Raw genomic sequence first — 14,863 nt, 5'->3', positions numbered from 1 at the left:
GGTTACCTCTATATTTTGACTGATTCTTTAGTTTGTTCAACTATGTGACTCGTAGATGCTCTATATCTATATCTATATCTATATCTATATCTATACTTTGACTAATTTTGCGTTCAACGACTAAATGTTATCAAATGTCAACTTTTGTTTTTCTTTTCATATAATTGAGCACACCTCTAATAAAAGAAAACAGAATGGTCTTTTTCAAATGAACTCTTGTGATCTTTTGTGATTTATAAATAGAGACAGTATAGGGGGACCAAATTTTTGTATCTTTCTGCTTAGATATGTTTGTCTTTGTTCATTAATGAAGGTGAATGTATGAACCATGGAAACCATCATACCCTTTTAATTTAATTTCTAGGGTTTATTAAAAATCTTGTCTTTTTAAACTTTCTCTGAAAAAAAAAAAAAAAAAAATGCAGAATGAGAATAAGAATAGTGATGATGGGGTGGGGAAGAACATAGTACAAGATACAACATCATCTTACAATTACAACAAGATCACTAATTTCATGCCCCATTTACCATTTTACCAACAAGACCACCTTCAAAAGGCTCAAGATTTTACTGAAATTGGTGGTTTAAAATTTTCATCAGGGGTTTCTTTAGAACCCTGTTCAGGTTAGTTTTTTTTTTTTTTAGTAAATCTTGAAACTTTATACTTGGGTTTCTGTTTTTGTTTTTTTTTTTTTTTAAATTGTAATATTGGTTACATATGTATTTTTAATTTTTATATGTTGTACAGGTTCAAATAGTAGGAAAGTGGTATTTACAACAACTCAATGGGAAGAGCTTGAAAGGCAGACTATGATATTCAAGTACATAATGGCTTCTATACCTGTTCCTCCTCAGCTTCTTATACCTTTATCCACTCAATCCACCAGTACTTTCTTTTCTTTTTACTGTTTCTTTTCAATATTTTATTTTTATTCCATATTTGTTTATTTCTTGCAAATAAAGTTAGCACCTTTTTATGTTATGATGCAAGATTGCAAGTTAGAATCCCCACAAGAAACATTCTTCAATATAATATGTGTGACAGAAGTTGGGAAATGATGCTTGATGTTAGTTGTTGCACTTGCATTTTGGCTACATTTTGAATTTTGAAATGCACATGGTCTTTTTCAGTATATTAATCTCAATTCCTCTGTGGCTATATATTTTATGAAAAAATATTATTACTTTTTGTTATATTGCAAGTCCTAATCTCCACAACATTCTTCAAGAAAATTTGTGATACTTTTTATAGAAAGTGATGGATGACACATGCTATGCAACTGCAGTTTGAACTATATGATGTCTATACATATACCCCGGATAATCGGATAAATGGTTAAGGTTTTCTCTGTTCAGTTTGCCCGAAATAGAGTAATTTTTACTTAGATGTACGTGATCAAACCGGGTTATCATGTGACCGTTTCTGACCTTTTTCTGGCCTCCCAAATTATATATATTGCTACTTAGATTTAAAACAGTGACCTATTGTAAGGAAATCATAACCGAACCACTAGACGAAATTGAGATGGCTATACGATCCTATAGAATCGTGGATTGCAGGGGGGCTAAAAATGGATATGCTGAGTTAGTAGCACACATCCTTTTTCTCAAATTTTTTTTTTTTTTTTTTTTTTAATACTGAAATAGAAAGTGATGGATGACACATGTTATGCAAATGCAGTTTGAACCATATGCTGTCTAATCATATACACGGAATAATCGGATAAACGGTTAAGGGTTTCTCTGTCCGGACTACCAACATAATACCTGAGAAGGGGAGTAATTCTTACTCAGATTTACGGATCAAACCGGGTTATCCCGTGACTGTTCCTGACCCTTTTTCTGGCCTCCCACGATATGTTGCTGCTTAGGTTTGAACCTGTGACCTATTGTTTGAAAATTGGGACCTAACCCCTAGACGAAATTATGATGCAAGATTGCAAGTTAGAATCCCCACAAGAAACATTCTTCAATATAAATATGTGCAGAAGTTGGGAAATGATGCTTGATGTTAGTTGTTGCACTTAACTTGCTTTTGGCTACATTTTGAAATGCACATGGTCTTCTTCAGTATATTAATTTCAATTTCTCTCTGGCTATATATTTTATGAGAAAATTATTACTTTGTGTTATAATAATGTAAGTCATAATCTCCACAACATTCTTCATGAGAATTTGTGATACTTTTATAGAAAGAGATGGATGACACATGCTATACAACTGCAGTTTGAACCATATGATGTCTAATCATATAATCGGATAAACGGTTAGGGTTTTCCCTGTCCAGACTACTGACAGACTACCCGAAACAAAGTAATTTTTACTCAAGTGTGCGCGATCAAACCGGGTTATCCTTTGACCGTTTCTGACCCTTTTTCTGGCCTCCCAAGATATGTTGCTACATAGATTTGAACATGTGATCTATTGTGAGGATATCATGACCCAACCACTAGACGAAATTGAGATGGTTTATAGGATCCTATGAAATCATGGATCGCAGGGGGGGCTAAAATGGATATGCAGAGTTAGTAGCACACATCCTTTTTCTTAAAGTTTTATGATGCTTAAATAGAAAGTGATGGATGACACAAGCTATGCAAGTGCAGTTTGAACCGTATGCTCCGTATGCTGTCTAATCATATACACGGAATAATCGGATGAACGATTAAACGGTTAAGGTTTTTTCTTTCCAGACTACTGACATAATACCCGAGAAGGGGAGTAATTCTTACTCAGATTTACGCAACCAAACCGGGTTATCCCGTGGCCGTTTCTGACCCTTTTTATGGCCTCCCACGATATGTTGCTACTTAGGTTTTAACATGTGACCTATTGTGAGAATATCAGGACCTAACCACTAGACACAATTGAGATGATTTATAGGATCCATATGAAATCATGGATCCAAAGGGGGGCTATAATGGATATGTTAAGTTAGTAGCACACGAGTTCTCAAAGTTTTTATGTTCGTTTCTTTACATTTGTGTATTGTAGAAGTTGGCATGGACTTAAGATTCTCAAATGGATCAGATTCGGAACCATGGCGATGTAGGAGAACAGACGGGAAGAAATGGAGATGTTCAAGAGATGTAGCACCCGATCAAAAGTACTGCGAGCGCCATGCTCACAAAAGCAGACCTCGTTCAAGAAAGCCTGTGGAAATTCAATCCCACAATACCAAAAATGCCCTTACTATTACTCCTGCTTATTCGACTACTCGTAGTAATACACATATGATTTCTGCTACCCCTTCTTCATTTCAGAATCCCAGGTGCCGTTTTTCACATATTTGAAATTTATTTGTGCAATTTGATATGATTTTAATATAATTTGATAAAAGTGTGTGATAAATGTAGGTGCACTGAATGGTATAAGAATGACACTGTCCCTATGCCTTCATCCAATGAACAATTTCAGCACCCGATGAATTCACCGAGGGTAGAATCGAAAGGGACCCACATGATGCTTCAAGAATTTGAGGGAAATCGAAAAAATGAATCCCAGCTCAAAAATTTCATCGATGCTTGGTCAAGAAGTGGAGAAAGTGACAGTTGCTCACTTACTTTATCAATGCAATGTAGTGGTGGGATAAATGACGACGATAGTAAGGTTTCTGAATTAACGAATGGGGATGTTCTAAAATCACATAACGAGTGGTTGAACCATGGTTCATGGATGGGTTCACCGCCAGGTGGACCATTGGGTGAAGCATTGGGCCTAGGCATTGCTAGTACGGTAAACGGGCCTTTCAATATACCATCTTCACGTGGGCCTAGCAGCAGTTCAACTATAAGCAAGTCGTGCGAAAATGGAGGTGATCATGGGCATCCGCTTAGTTTTATTAAGTGAATCGGACGTTTTTTAGGTTAATTGAGCTTCATTTTACCTAAAGACTCTTGCTTTTTTTTTTTTTTTTTTCATTTTCCATCTATAATGCTAATGAGATATGTACAATGAATGTAATATTCATTGTTGATTTTGGTAATCTTGATCAATGCATTATTTTGTGTCAATTGATTTGCATTGTTTGTTATTGAAGATGATTTGCAGTGTCAATTGATCTCACAATATCTTAGACCAAAATGGTTCATTATTATAATGTTATGGTAGTTGGAAACAATGAAGAGGATACATCTAATAATAATACTTGATACATTAAAATGCCGACTTCTTATAAACCAACAATAACAACTAAACTAGATCATGTTGCTTCTTTAAGTTACCTCACCTTAGCCACCTTCTTAAATCAGTAGTCGAACACGGCGAAAATTCACCGCCAATGGTGCTGTCGGCATAATACCACGGTTGTCCCATACCAACATGACCAACTTGAACACTCTTGAAACTCGGACTCCGACCATAATCACAATGATCATGACCATTGTAAGTATCACACCCACATTGGTCTTGGACCCGGTCTGGGACCGGGTACGCTAGTCTTTTCTTAGCGGACCCCACATGTTCCCTTTCTGGAGTCGAGGGTCTCGAGGGTCGTTGTCTAGGTGTACTATGTGACCGTATCCTAGCTTTAGCAGACTCAGTTGCAGCCATGTAGTTAGGTACACCCATGTCGTTTGCACAAGTACTGTAACGACACATGGATGCACGCGGGGTCGAGCGTAAGCTTTGTATATTTCCGTTCAAGTAGTTTCGTTCCTCTTTTAAACAACGTGGGCTTGCGGAACGTATTTGTAACGGGCGTGTTCTTATAGGAGACGGTGTGATCGGTTGGTGAACAACAGAAGGGCTATAGCTCGATCTTCGATTTGGTGAGTTGGGAACGTAATGTGAACCGTTGTAAGGTGTTTTGTAAACACTGGTATATGCGCGACTAGGTCTTGAACTATCGATTTCAACGGTTTTTATTGAATCTCTTCGATCGAAAGATACTCTGCTGTTTCTTTGATGCTCCCATTGCTTTGCTTCAATCCATTTGTCTAACCAACTTGCAGTTTCTTCGAGCTCCTTTTCGTCCATAGTAGACGGGTTTCTGTTAAATAACTGTATATTGATACGTAGGCCGATTAGTTTCATACAATGGTATTTAAACGATAAAATATTAACATGAATGATTACGCGTACCTTTCTGTCTTGTAATATGGCATCAAGCTGTTCAAGAGTGTGTGGTCTGTCACTCCAATCATCTTGGATGCAACTTCCATCTCTGGACTGTTATTCGAAAATGTGAATTAAAACGTCTTTGCAAATTACTAAAATACCCCTACAAAGATAACTGTGAACAACTTCCATTTCTGGACTGTTATATGAAAATGTGAATTAAAATGTCTTTGCAAATTACTAAAATAGCCCTGCAAAGATAACTGTGAGCATAGTGTTCACAGGAGAATTTTGGTAACCGAACAGCGTGCGTATATAAAAAAAGTTTAAATTGGTGCGTATATAACTGTGCGCATCACTTTTTCGAACTTTAGGCATGCATATATAAAAAAAAAATCCACCCCACCCCCTATGAGCTACTTTTTAACTGTTTTGTCGTAATGATTGTCTTACAATAATAAAAATCGTCTTCTATAAACATCGGATGAGTAGGTTGTTACACTTACAACGGTCGATTTTCTCTGTTTGATGTCTTGAAGGTATTGTGACTCCCAAATGGTTGTGTTTTCGGAAAACATTGACTTTCTTCCTCCATCATGTGAGAGTCTAGATCGTTGATCATGTAGTCGAGATTGCACCCGAACAAGTGCTTGCATACATTTTAAAGTGATAGTTGCTCTCTTCCTTACATTTTGACCTCTAATCACAGCTTGAAGCATTACTATCCCCCTTAGTGCTCTTAATGCTCTTCTTGCCTTAAAATAAGTCAAAGTCAAACCATAAAAAAAGTATTAGACATCTTGAATTAGATGTTGCCTGATAATCTATATTAACAAAGTGTCATTCGCCTAGTGATATCGAGGTAATCTTATAAATATGTGGTTGAAGTTTAAATTCACGTACATATGTATATATTCTTGAAATGTAGAAATTCGCGTATTAAACGATGAGGTTGTAGGTTCAATTCCAGGAGTGTTTTATTCGTTAAATATACAAATTCCTATATGTAGAAATAGAATGGGTGTGTGAGTTCATGACTTTATAAAATGAAATCTACATTAACAATACTAGTAATTTTTGTCTAGCTGTATTTTACAATTTTGTATGAAGTAACATATTTGTCTAATAGTAACATACGTTGTTGGACTGTTACATTTGTTGTTGTGTACAGCCCACATGGTTTCAAAATACCTTAAATTCCATGTTACTTAACTATAGTACTGCTTATTGTTTATCAACAGTATTCTTATAATATGACTGATTTTGTTTGCTTTTATCTTATTCTTAATACAGTAAAATGAAATCTTTTCAATATTTTAATACCATGTGTTCTGTCACGTGAGTTTCTGCACCATGTAGCACCCCCCCATCAATTACCTCTATCATTTCAAGTTTGTTGAGTGTGGCATCTTAAAAAAGTACTGTATAAAAATAAAAAATCTAACTTAAATGTATATTAAGGTTTTGTATTCATTAATATAGATGTATGTATCAGAAGCTATATGTACGGAAATTAAACACGGTCATGCACTATATCTATTTTTTACAAAGACATAAATTTAACATGTACGGATCATGACTAAGAAATTTCATATACAAGTACAATATTTCAAGTAGTAAAAATTTAAGAAGTTAGAAGTTAAACAAATTACCAGATAGCCACGGAATGATGTTTGAATGATAATGGCGGCAAAATGATGAGTGGCAAAAATAGAAGGTGGCCTAATGGTAAGCCGAATAATTTCAGCGGCTGCATTAGCCGTAGTAGCAGCAGCTTGAGCCGCTTTTGCGGTAGCTGCCGCCACTAAAATGGCATGTTTTTCCTCCTCATGTGCCATTTCCACATCATTTTTACTATGAATAACCTCATTACCTTCTACTTTCATATTAAAAACTTCCGTTTGTTGTTGTTGTTGTTGTAAAGTACTAATTGACGATTTTCGAAACAACCATCTAGATCTTTTTCCTCTCTTGTGTAACATGTCTTGATCAAGTTCTTGATCTTGTGTTTTAGTTGATGATGATTTATTTGGACTAAAAGCTCTTTTGACTGCTGTGAACCATGAACCACTTGATTTTTTCCCCATGGTTATATGTTGTAAACACTAAAGAGAATTATAAATGAAAAAATGTAGATGTTGATAGTAAGAGATATGATATGATAGTTATTTGTTTATATAGATGTATTTATTTATTTATATTTATAGTACTTCATAGTAAATAAAGTGATGAATTGTCCAATGAGATTGGAATATTTCAGGGTTGCGTAAGAATCCAAAGACTGGCCCATGAGCCCATGGGGTACAATAAAATATAAATAATAGTAAATAATTAAATAACAAAAATCCAAATATGAGACCACAAATAATAAAACAACCACCACAATGACGGACTGACTAATATCACGTGGTCATGTACAATCTCCAATGACACTCGATGCACCCAACGACTGAGTGGGTCTGGGTCCGGGTCATACACACACTCGGTGTCCAATTGGGAATCTAATTATGGTCATGGTTGGGATGTTGACTTGGTCAAATGTTTAACTTTATTTGGTTTGACGAGTGTCTTATCCTTTTCTTGATTCCTCGTTTTGTGGTCATGGTTCATGAGGGCAGGGCTTTTCTAGATGCTAACCGATTACCCAACACGGACTACTGATTCCTATGTCACCATACTCGCCTACGTGGCATAAAAGTGTGTTTAGACTAATGCCTATGAACTCGTTATTGCTTGTTACCCTACAATGTGTCACTTGTTACCCACTTGATGCTATAGCCAAAGGGGCGTATTCGATACATGTGTGTAATTGAACAGGACTCAAAAAACTTTAGAGGCTAAAATTTTTAAAAAATAGTAGTTTAATTATAATAGTATGACAATTATTTGTGAATAAATTAGATTGTTACACTTTTTTAAGAGTTTTTTATTGATAATTTTTATATTATTATCTTTTTATATGTATTAAAAGATTTAATGTTTATAATGGGGTTCATTTTTATGTCTCGATCAGAACCTTCAAAATCGTTGAGACGGCCTATACCCTGTATAAGAACCGGTTCGTTACCAGTATTCGTTAAATCCCTTCACCATCAATTTGGCAAACTCGTTATAAGCATTGGTCCCATATATTTTGAACTACATATAATGATGTATAGTTTAAACTAGAAATAGTTAGGATCGCGCATTGGGATGGTTGCATTTAGATATACGTTATTTGTAACTTGTTTGTAGTGTCTATCTATAAATTTTACGTAATAAAAAAGAGTTTTAGGTGAGGTCATGAAATGCTTCTAAATTTTTAACGTGTGCTTGTAAAGGTATACTTAAAATAATCTAATGATGTCATAAATAATAATTCATTTTAATTATATTACATTACATTACACCTTTAACTAAACGGTAAACCTTATGAATAGTGACCTACTTCGTACATTAAACATCTGTACACCCTGCTTTATACGTTGTACACACAAAGGCCCTTCACTAAAAAATGACAACTTTCCAAAACTTCAAGGGCTAAACCGAAAAAAAATTTGGATAAAAAGATTACATTACACCTTTTTCTAAAAGGTTTATACCTTTTTCTAAAAGGTAAACCTTATGAATAGTGAGCTATTTCGCGCATTAAACGTTTGTACACCCCGCTTACTCGCTTTATATGTTGCACACACAAAGGTCTTTCACTAAAAAATGACAACCTTTCAAAACTTCAAAGGCTAAACCGAAAATTTTTTGGGGTCAAAAAATAAATATCATAAGTGTTCAAAACTGCTCCCACCTAAATCTTTGATGGACTATATCTTTTCGCTAGACTCGAGTTACGTTTCACCGACATCACCGTTAAAAACGAAATAATTTTATGAACTAAACACAATAAAATTAGGGGATTAGGGGTGTTTTGTGACCCAAATAGCTAAAGATACCCTTTCTCAATTTCATACCCTTCCGACTTCATTTAGCATTGAACTTCGAATATTTGAATGCTCGGTATTTGTCCACATTACAAAAAGTGAGCGCACCAAACTAGATCCATGTGCGGAAAAATGTGTCATGGTAGGTTATGGAATAAACCAAAAAGGTTATCGGTGTTATAGTCCTAAGAAACGTCATGTCTTTACTACAATGAACTGCGACTTTATCGAAACTGAATATTTTTATAATACCCAACTCACGAGTGAGGGGAAGAAAGAGGATAATGACACTCTATGTTGGATACAATGGATACCGAAACCCGATGATACCCAAACACCAATACCAAATCCCGACAATATCTAAATATCAACACCAAATCCCGATTCACCAAATATTACACAAGATTCTGAAGATTTTGAATCCACCGAAACCTCCTCAAATGATGAACATCCAGTTTAAGAGGAACAAAACAATTCGACTTACGATACCACAAACCCCTCAATCGACAACAATTCAAATCTCAATGAAACCACCATAAGATGTGTCTTGCTACAAAGAACCAACAGAGGTGTACCTCTAAAAAGATACTTTTCGGAAAAAGAAGCTCAAAGGTCAAGGTATCATATTGCTAATATTGCACAAGGAAACTTATCAAGTAAGGCAGAAAAATTCAATTCCGCGTTATATTCTGAAGAAGGTCCAACTACTTTTGATCAAGAATGAAATCTGAAAAATGGAAAAAAGCTATGGAAGAATAAATAGTTAAGAAAAATAGAACGTGGGAAAAGTGTGTTATTCCTCAAGGAAAAAAAACTTGTAGGTTGCCGATGGGTGTTTACAATAAAACGCAAACATCAGGAACCATTGAAAGATATAAAGTCCATCTTGTTGCCAAAGGATATACTCAAACCTATGAGATAGATTATTCCGAGACTTTTTTTCCGGTTGTAAAAATTGATACTATCAGAGTACTTTTCTCTATCACTGCCAATGAAGAATGGCCACTTCACCAATTTGATGTGAAAAATGATTCTCTCCATGGTGAACTAAAAGAAGAAGTTTATATGGAGGCTCCACCAGGGTTTGCGGGAAACTTCAATGATAGGGAAGTTTGTCGACTTAACAAATCATTATATGGGCTAAAACAATCTCCACGGTCTTGGTGTGGGAGATTTACATTATTCATGAAAAAATATGACTTCAAACAAAGTAACTCGGATCACACTCTCTTTTTTAAACAAAAAGGAAATTTAATTACATGTTTAATCATTTATGTTGATGATATGATAATAACGTGAAATGATAATAAGGAAATTTCGAATTTAAAAATAAACTTATTTAAAGAATTTGAAATGAAAGACTTAGGCAGAAGAAATATATCCTTGATCTTCTTGCAAAGATAGGAATGATTGATTGCAAACTAACCGAAACTCCAATGATTCCAAACCAAAAGTTATACATAGAAGATGATGTTGAACTCACTGACAAAGGGCAATACCAAAGGATAGTAGGAAAGCTTATCTATCTTGCTCACACTCGGCCAAATATAACACATGCAGTGGGAATTGTGAGTCAATTCATGCACCAACCGCAAGTTCATCATATGGAAGCTGTAATGAGGATCATTAGGTATTTAAAGAGAACTGCGGGCCATGGAGTTATATTAAAAAAGAATGGACATCTTGAAACACAAATTTATACAGATGCAAGTTGGGCTAGAGAAAAAAGAGAGAGAAAATCTACATCAGGTTTCTTTACAATGATTGAAGGAAACTTAGTTGCATGGAGAGGTAAGAAACAAAAAGTCGTTTCTTTGTCAAATGCTGAATCAGAGTTCAGAGGGATAGCAAAGGGAGTATTCGAAGCATTATGGATCCAAAATGTAAGACCCTGTTTCCATTTTCAGTTAAGTGGGACGCCGTCCAAGATTCGGGACGTCGTCCAGCAGTGAAGAATTGGACGCCGTCCAATACTTGGGATGCCGTCCAGATGTACTGACGGGCCATCTGTTTTATTTGGTTTTAAAAAAAGGAGTATTTTGGTCAAATCACTTGCGTGCCGGTTTGGAGCCCTCAAAACTGATCTAGATCCCATTTGTGGATCACATTTCATCCACACAAACACCCCCATCCAATTCTAGAGAGAGGGAAAGAGTTTAGAGAGAGAGGGAGAGCTTGATTTGGAGAAGAAGGAGTTGGATTCTCACCAAAGCTCAGGTTTTAAAGTTGTTCATCTCGCTCCTAGCTACGTTTTGGTTGTTGTGGTAAGTTCTAACTCCGAATTTCATTTTTTGATTTGATATTCAAAGTTAGGGTTTGAACTTAAATTGTTGATAAACCCATTTAAACTCATGAAGTGAGTTTAGTGATGCTAGTAATCGGGTTTTGTGGTGTCATTGGTGGATTTTGGGTTGGTTGTTGTTTTGGTCAAGTTCAAGACTTGTAAAATGGGTTAATCACTAGTTTTAGTAATTATGGGTGTGTTGAAACCCATTTTGGGTGTATTTTGGTTGACTAATTTTGAAGTGGGTCAAAATTAGGGTTTGGTGTCAAATTGGGCATAATAAGTGTTTATCACTTAAGATTTGAGTAGATTATGATGTTAGAATATAATCGCTAGTTAATCGTGATTATAAGTGTTTTGGGCGAGTTTTGACTTAGTCAATGTAAGGTATGTGCAAATGTGTCGAAATTGCACTTATGGTGTTTTGGGCATAAGCTAGAGTGTTTAGTTTATTTGTTTGTGAATTATCTAGGTGATTCACGTTGGACGATTCGGAGCTCAAGCCGGAGTTGACTTTCTTGTAATCGAGGTGAGTGGAATATTTATACATGTATGTATGTGGTTTATTTACTCGTACGTGATGTGGGCCTTAGGTGCCACATCGTGAGTATTGGGCGTTATGTCACAAGATGGTGACTTATTGAGGTTATGGGTGAAGAGAACTACGAGTCGGTAGTGTCTCGTTAGGTAACTCACAAGTCGGTGACACCTCATGGTGGTTCACGAGGCGGTAATCCCTTTAGTATTTCGTTAGGTGACTCACAAGTCGGTGACACCTTTTGGAGGTTCACAAGTCGGTGTCCTCGTATGTAATGGCGAGTGTTTCATAAGTCGGTGACACCCTATAGTGCTTCACAAGTCGGTGACACTCCATAGTGTTCACAAGTCGGTGACACTAGATGGTGAATCACAAGTTGGAGATACCATAAGTCGGAGAAGTGATTCATGAGTCGGTGACATTTCTTATTGCTCACAAGTCGGTGACACTAGGTGGTGATTCATGAGTCGGTGACGCCACATGGCGTTCACAAGTCGGTGACCCATAAGTATTAGGGGGTAGTTCACAAGTCGGTGACACCCTTTGGTGATTCACAAGTCGGTGACACCTTATGATGATTCACAAGTTGGTGATATCATACGAGTGAGACTCGACGTTATTGGTCATCTACAAGTCGGTAGTGCCATAGCGGGGGAACGGTTTGGTATGTTTGTGCATTGTATTGATTTAATATATTATTGTGTTGAGTTATGTACTAACGTTGTTGATTGTTGTATGCAGGAATGCTAGATTGCTTATACGTTTTATACGTGTTGTGTGTTGGGGTTCGGAAGCGGATTCGGCAAGGGTATGCTCGGGATTTAGTTGATCTCACCTTTTGATACTTGCTTGGATTACTTTTGGATTCGACCTAGGATTGAGTAGTTTATCCCCAAACATCATGCTCGTAGTTGTTTGGAACTTAAACTCAATTGGGTCGAAACTCGTATTTTTGTATGTATTTCGTAAAATGGCCGATGTGGGCCTTATGTTGTAAAACATGGTTTTATTATGGAAACGTCTTAGTTTTAATTATATTATGATGTTGTAAAAAGGGTTTCGTTTAAAAGTGTCGGGAAGCGGATTTTCCGCTCACGTAAGTTGGACACCTAGATCAGAATCTGGCAGTTCATTTGGACGCCGTCCAGATCTTCTAGACGCCGTCCAAGTCTTCTTTACTGGACGCCGTCCAGATGTGTTGATTCAAAAAAAAAAAAAAAAATTAGCGTGTTTTTGGAATAACGAAGTCGGGTCGTTACAAGTGGTATCAGGGCATGGTCTAAGGGATTTAGGTGACTTGAGATAGGTGCCTAGACTTAGACTTTTTGTGTGTGCTTATTTGTTGCGGGACTTCTAGGATTACGGGTCGGCTCGGGTTTTAGCTAGTGCCTTAGATTGTAGGTGAACTAGCTATGTATTTGTTATGTTGTTATTAATCATGTTGTTTGTGTTGAATATCTAGCGAGATGGTTGTTGTATTCATGAGCTTGGCATGGCATGTGAGCGTAATAATGCTTCACGACCATTATTACGGTTGCAAGCCAAGTCATACAAGTGATGTACAACAAGTATTGGACTAGATGTGATGTACGAACGTTGGCATATTTATATGATTTTGAATATTGTTCGTGGTGGTGTATGTAATTTATTCGTGTTGTGTTCCTAACCGAGTTCGTTTCATAGAATGAAGACGAGGAACGGACATGATAATGATGATCAAAGCGGAGACTCCGAGTTCACGGCCAAGGTTGAGGCCATTATACAAAAGCAACGTGCGGCCTTTCTAGAGGACGTTAGGAAGATGTTCGTAGATTCGATTAACGAGGAAGTAGTCGGTCTAGTTAAGGAACAAGTTAAGATTGTCCTTCACGAAGATAATATGGGAAGGCGAGACTTCTACTACAAAAATTTCAAGGATGCTCAACCTTCCACTTTTGATGGTGAATGAAATCCGCTAAAGAGCAACCGTTGGATCTCCGATATGGAGGGGGCCTTTCGTACTAGTGAGTGCTCTCGCGATAAGAAGACGAGGTATGGTAGTAGTATATTAAGGGGTGAAGCCAAGTTGTGGTGGGATGCGAAAATTCAACTCTATGGTGAGGAACAATGTATGAAGTTCACATGGGACGAGTTCAAAGCGGAATTTTTCAAGGAATACCGAACTTCGGCCGATCTTTCTAAGCTTAAGGACGAGTTCCGTACCTTGAGGCAAAGGTCAATGGATTTGAACACTCTCAAATCCGTTTTCTTATCGAAGACTCAATTTTTCCCGGAGTATGTCGGGAATGACCACATGTTGAAGGAAGACTTTTACCGAACCTTGAGTGATCATTACCAAGAAAAGATTAGTAGAAACTCGGTGAAAACTTTTGACGAGTTGTTTGACATGGCGAAGGGTTTTGAGACGCTTGTATTGAAGAAGAGTGGTTCTGATGTTAGTAAGCGGAAGTCCGAATCTACGATGCATTCGAACAAAAAGAGTAAGAGTATTTCCGAGGGTGTCGGAAGCATAAAGATGAGTGGCGCGAGTGGTTCAAAATTCGCGTATTATAATTGTGGGCAAACGGGACATAAGTCTCGTGATTGTCCGTCAGGTAAGGTCACATGTTTTAAGTGCCGGAAGGAGGGACACCGGAAGTCGGAATATCCCGAGTGGAATAGTGACAGAGCGCGAAGGTCTAGCGACGCTTGATTAAGGTACTATTCGATTTTAGTACTATCTTTATGCGGGTGACTTTTGGGTAATAATTGAGTTTATCCATGTGATGTAGTGACTAGCTAGGTTGAGGTAGTCCATTGCGGTTTGATTAGCCATGTCGGGTTAATCAATTAGTTGTTAGGGGTTTGACCAAGTCGGGTTGACTAAGTGAGTTTGACTTAACCGAGTCGGGTTAATCAAATAGATGTTAGGTGTTGACCGAGGCGGGTTAACCAGGAGTTTGACTAACTAAGTCGGGTTAATCAATTGTTGTTAGGGTCATTTGACTAACCGGGTCGGGTTAATCAATTGTTGTTAGGTGTTGACCGAGTCGGGTTGACCAAGGGTGTTTAACTTAACCGAGTCGGGTT

General features: G+C 37.0%; 2 protein-coding genes across 2 annotated transcripts; one reads left to right on the top strand and one right to left on the bottom strand.

Annotated features, from left to right (window-relative positions):
• Positions 1-438: 438 nt before the first annotated feature.
• On the top strand, positions 439-3,931 carry LOC139858560 (growth-regulating factor 8-like). Its single transcript, XM_071847394.1, has 4 exons — positions 439-624; positions 749-886; positions 2,995-3,271; positions 3,357-3,931. The coding sequence occupies exons 1-4, from the start codon at positions 516-518 to the stop codon at positions 3,847-3,849; spliced, it is 1,017 nt and encodes a 338-aa protein (XP_071703495.1). The 5' UTR covers positions 439-515; the 3' UTR covers positions 3,850-3,931.
• A 199-nt stretch (positions 3,932-4,130) lies between these two features.
• On the bottom strand, positions 4,131-7,180 carry LOC139858744 (protein IQ-DOMAIN 17-like). Its single transcript, XM_071847582.1, has 4 exons — positions 6,711-7,180; positions 5,565-5,813; positions 5,083-5,169; positions 4,131-5,001 (listed from the first exon to the last, which is right to left on the bottom strand). Exons 1-4 carry the CDS (start codon positions 7,143-7,145, stop codon positions 4,225-4,227), a joined length of 1,548 nt encoding a protein of 515 aa, XP_071703683.1. The 5' UTR covers positions 7,146-7,180; the 3' UTR covers positions 4,131-4,224.
• Between the last annotated feature and the right edge of the window lie 7,683 nt (positions 7,181-14,863).

The sequence above is a fragment of the Rutidosis leptorrhynchoides genome, chromosome 7 (genome assembly GCF_046630445.1).
Source record: "Rutidosis leptorrhynchoides isolate AG116_Rl617_1_P2 chromosome 7, CSIRO_AGI_Rlap_v1, whole genome shotgun sequence".
In the NCBI taxonomy this organism is placed as follows: Eukaryota; Viridiplantae; Streptophyta; class Magnoliopsida; order Asterales; family Asteraceae; genus Rutidosis; species Rutidosis leptorrhynchoides.
The sequence above is the reverse complement of the archived record's forward strand: the minus strand, read 5'-3'. Positions and strand labels throughout refer to the sequence as shown.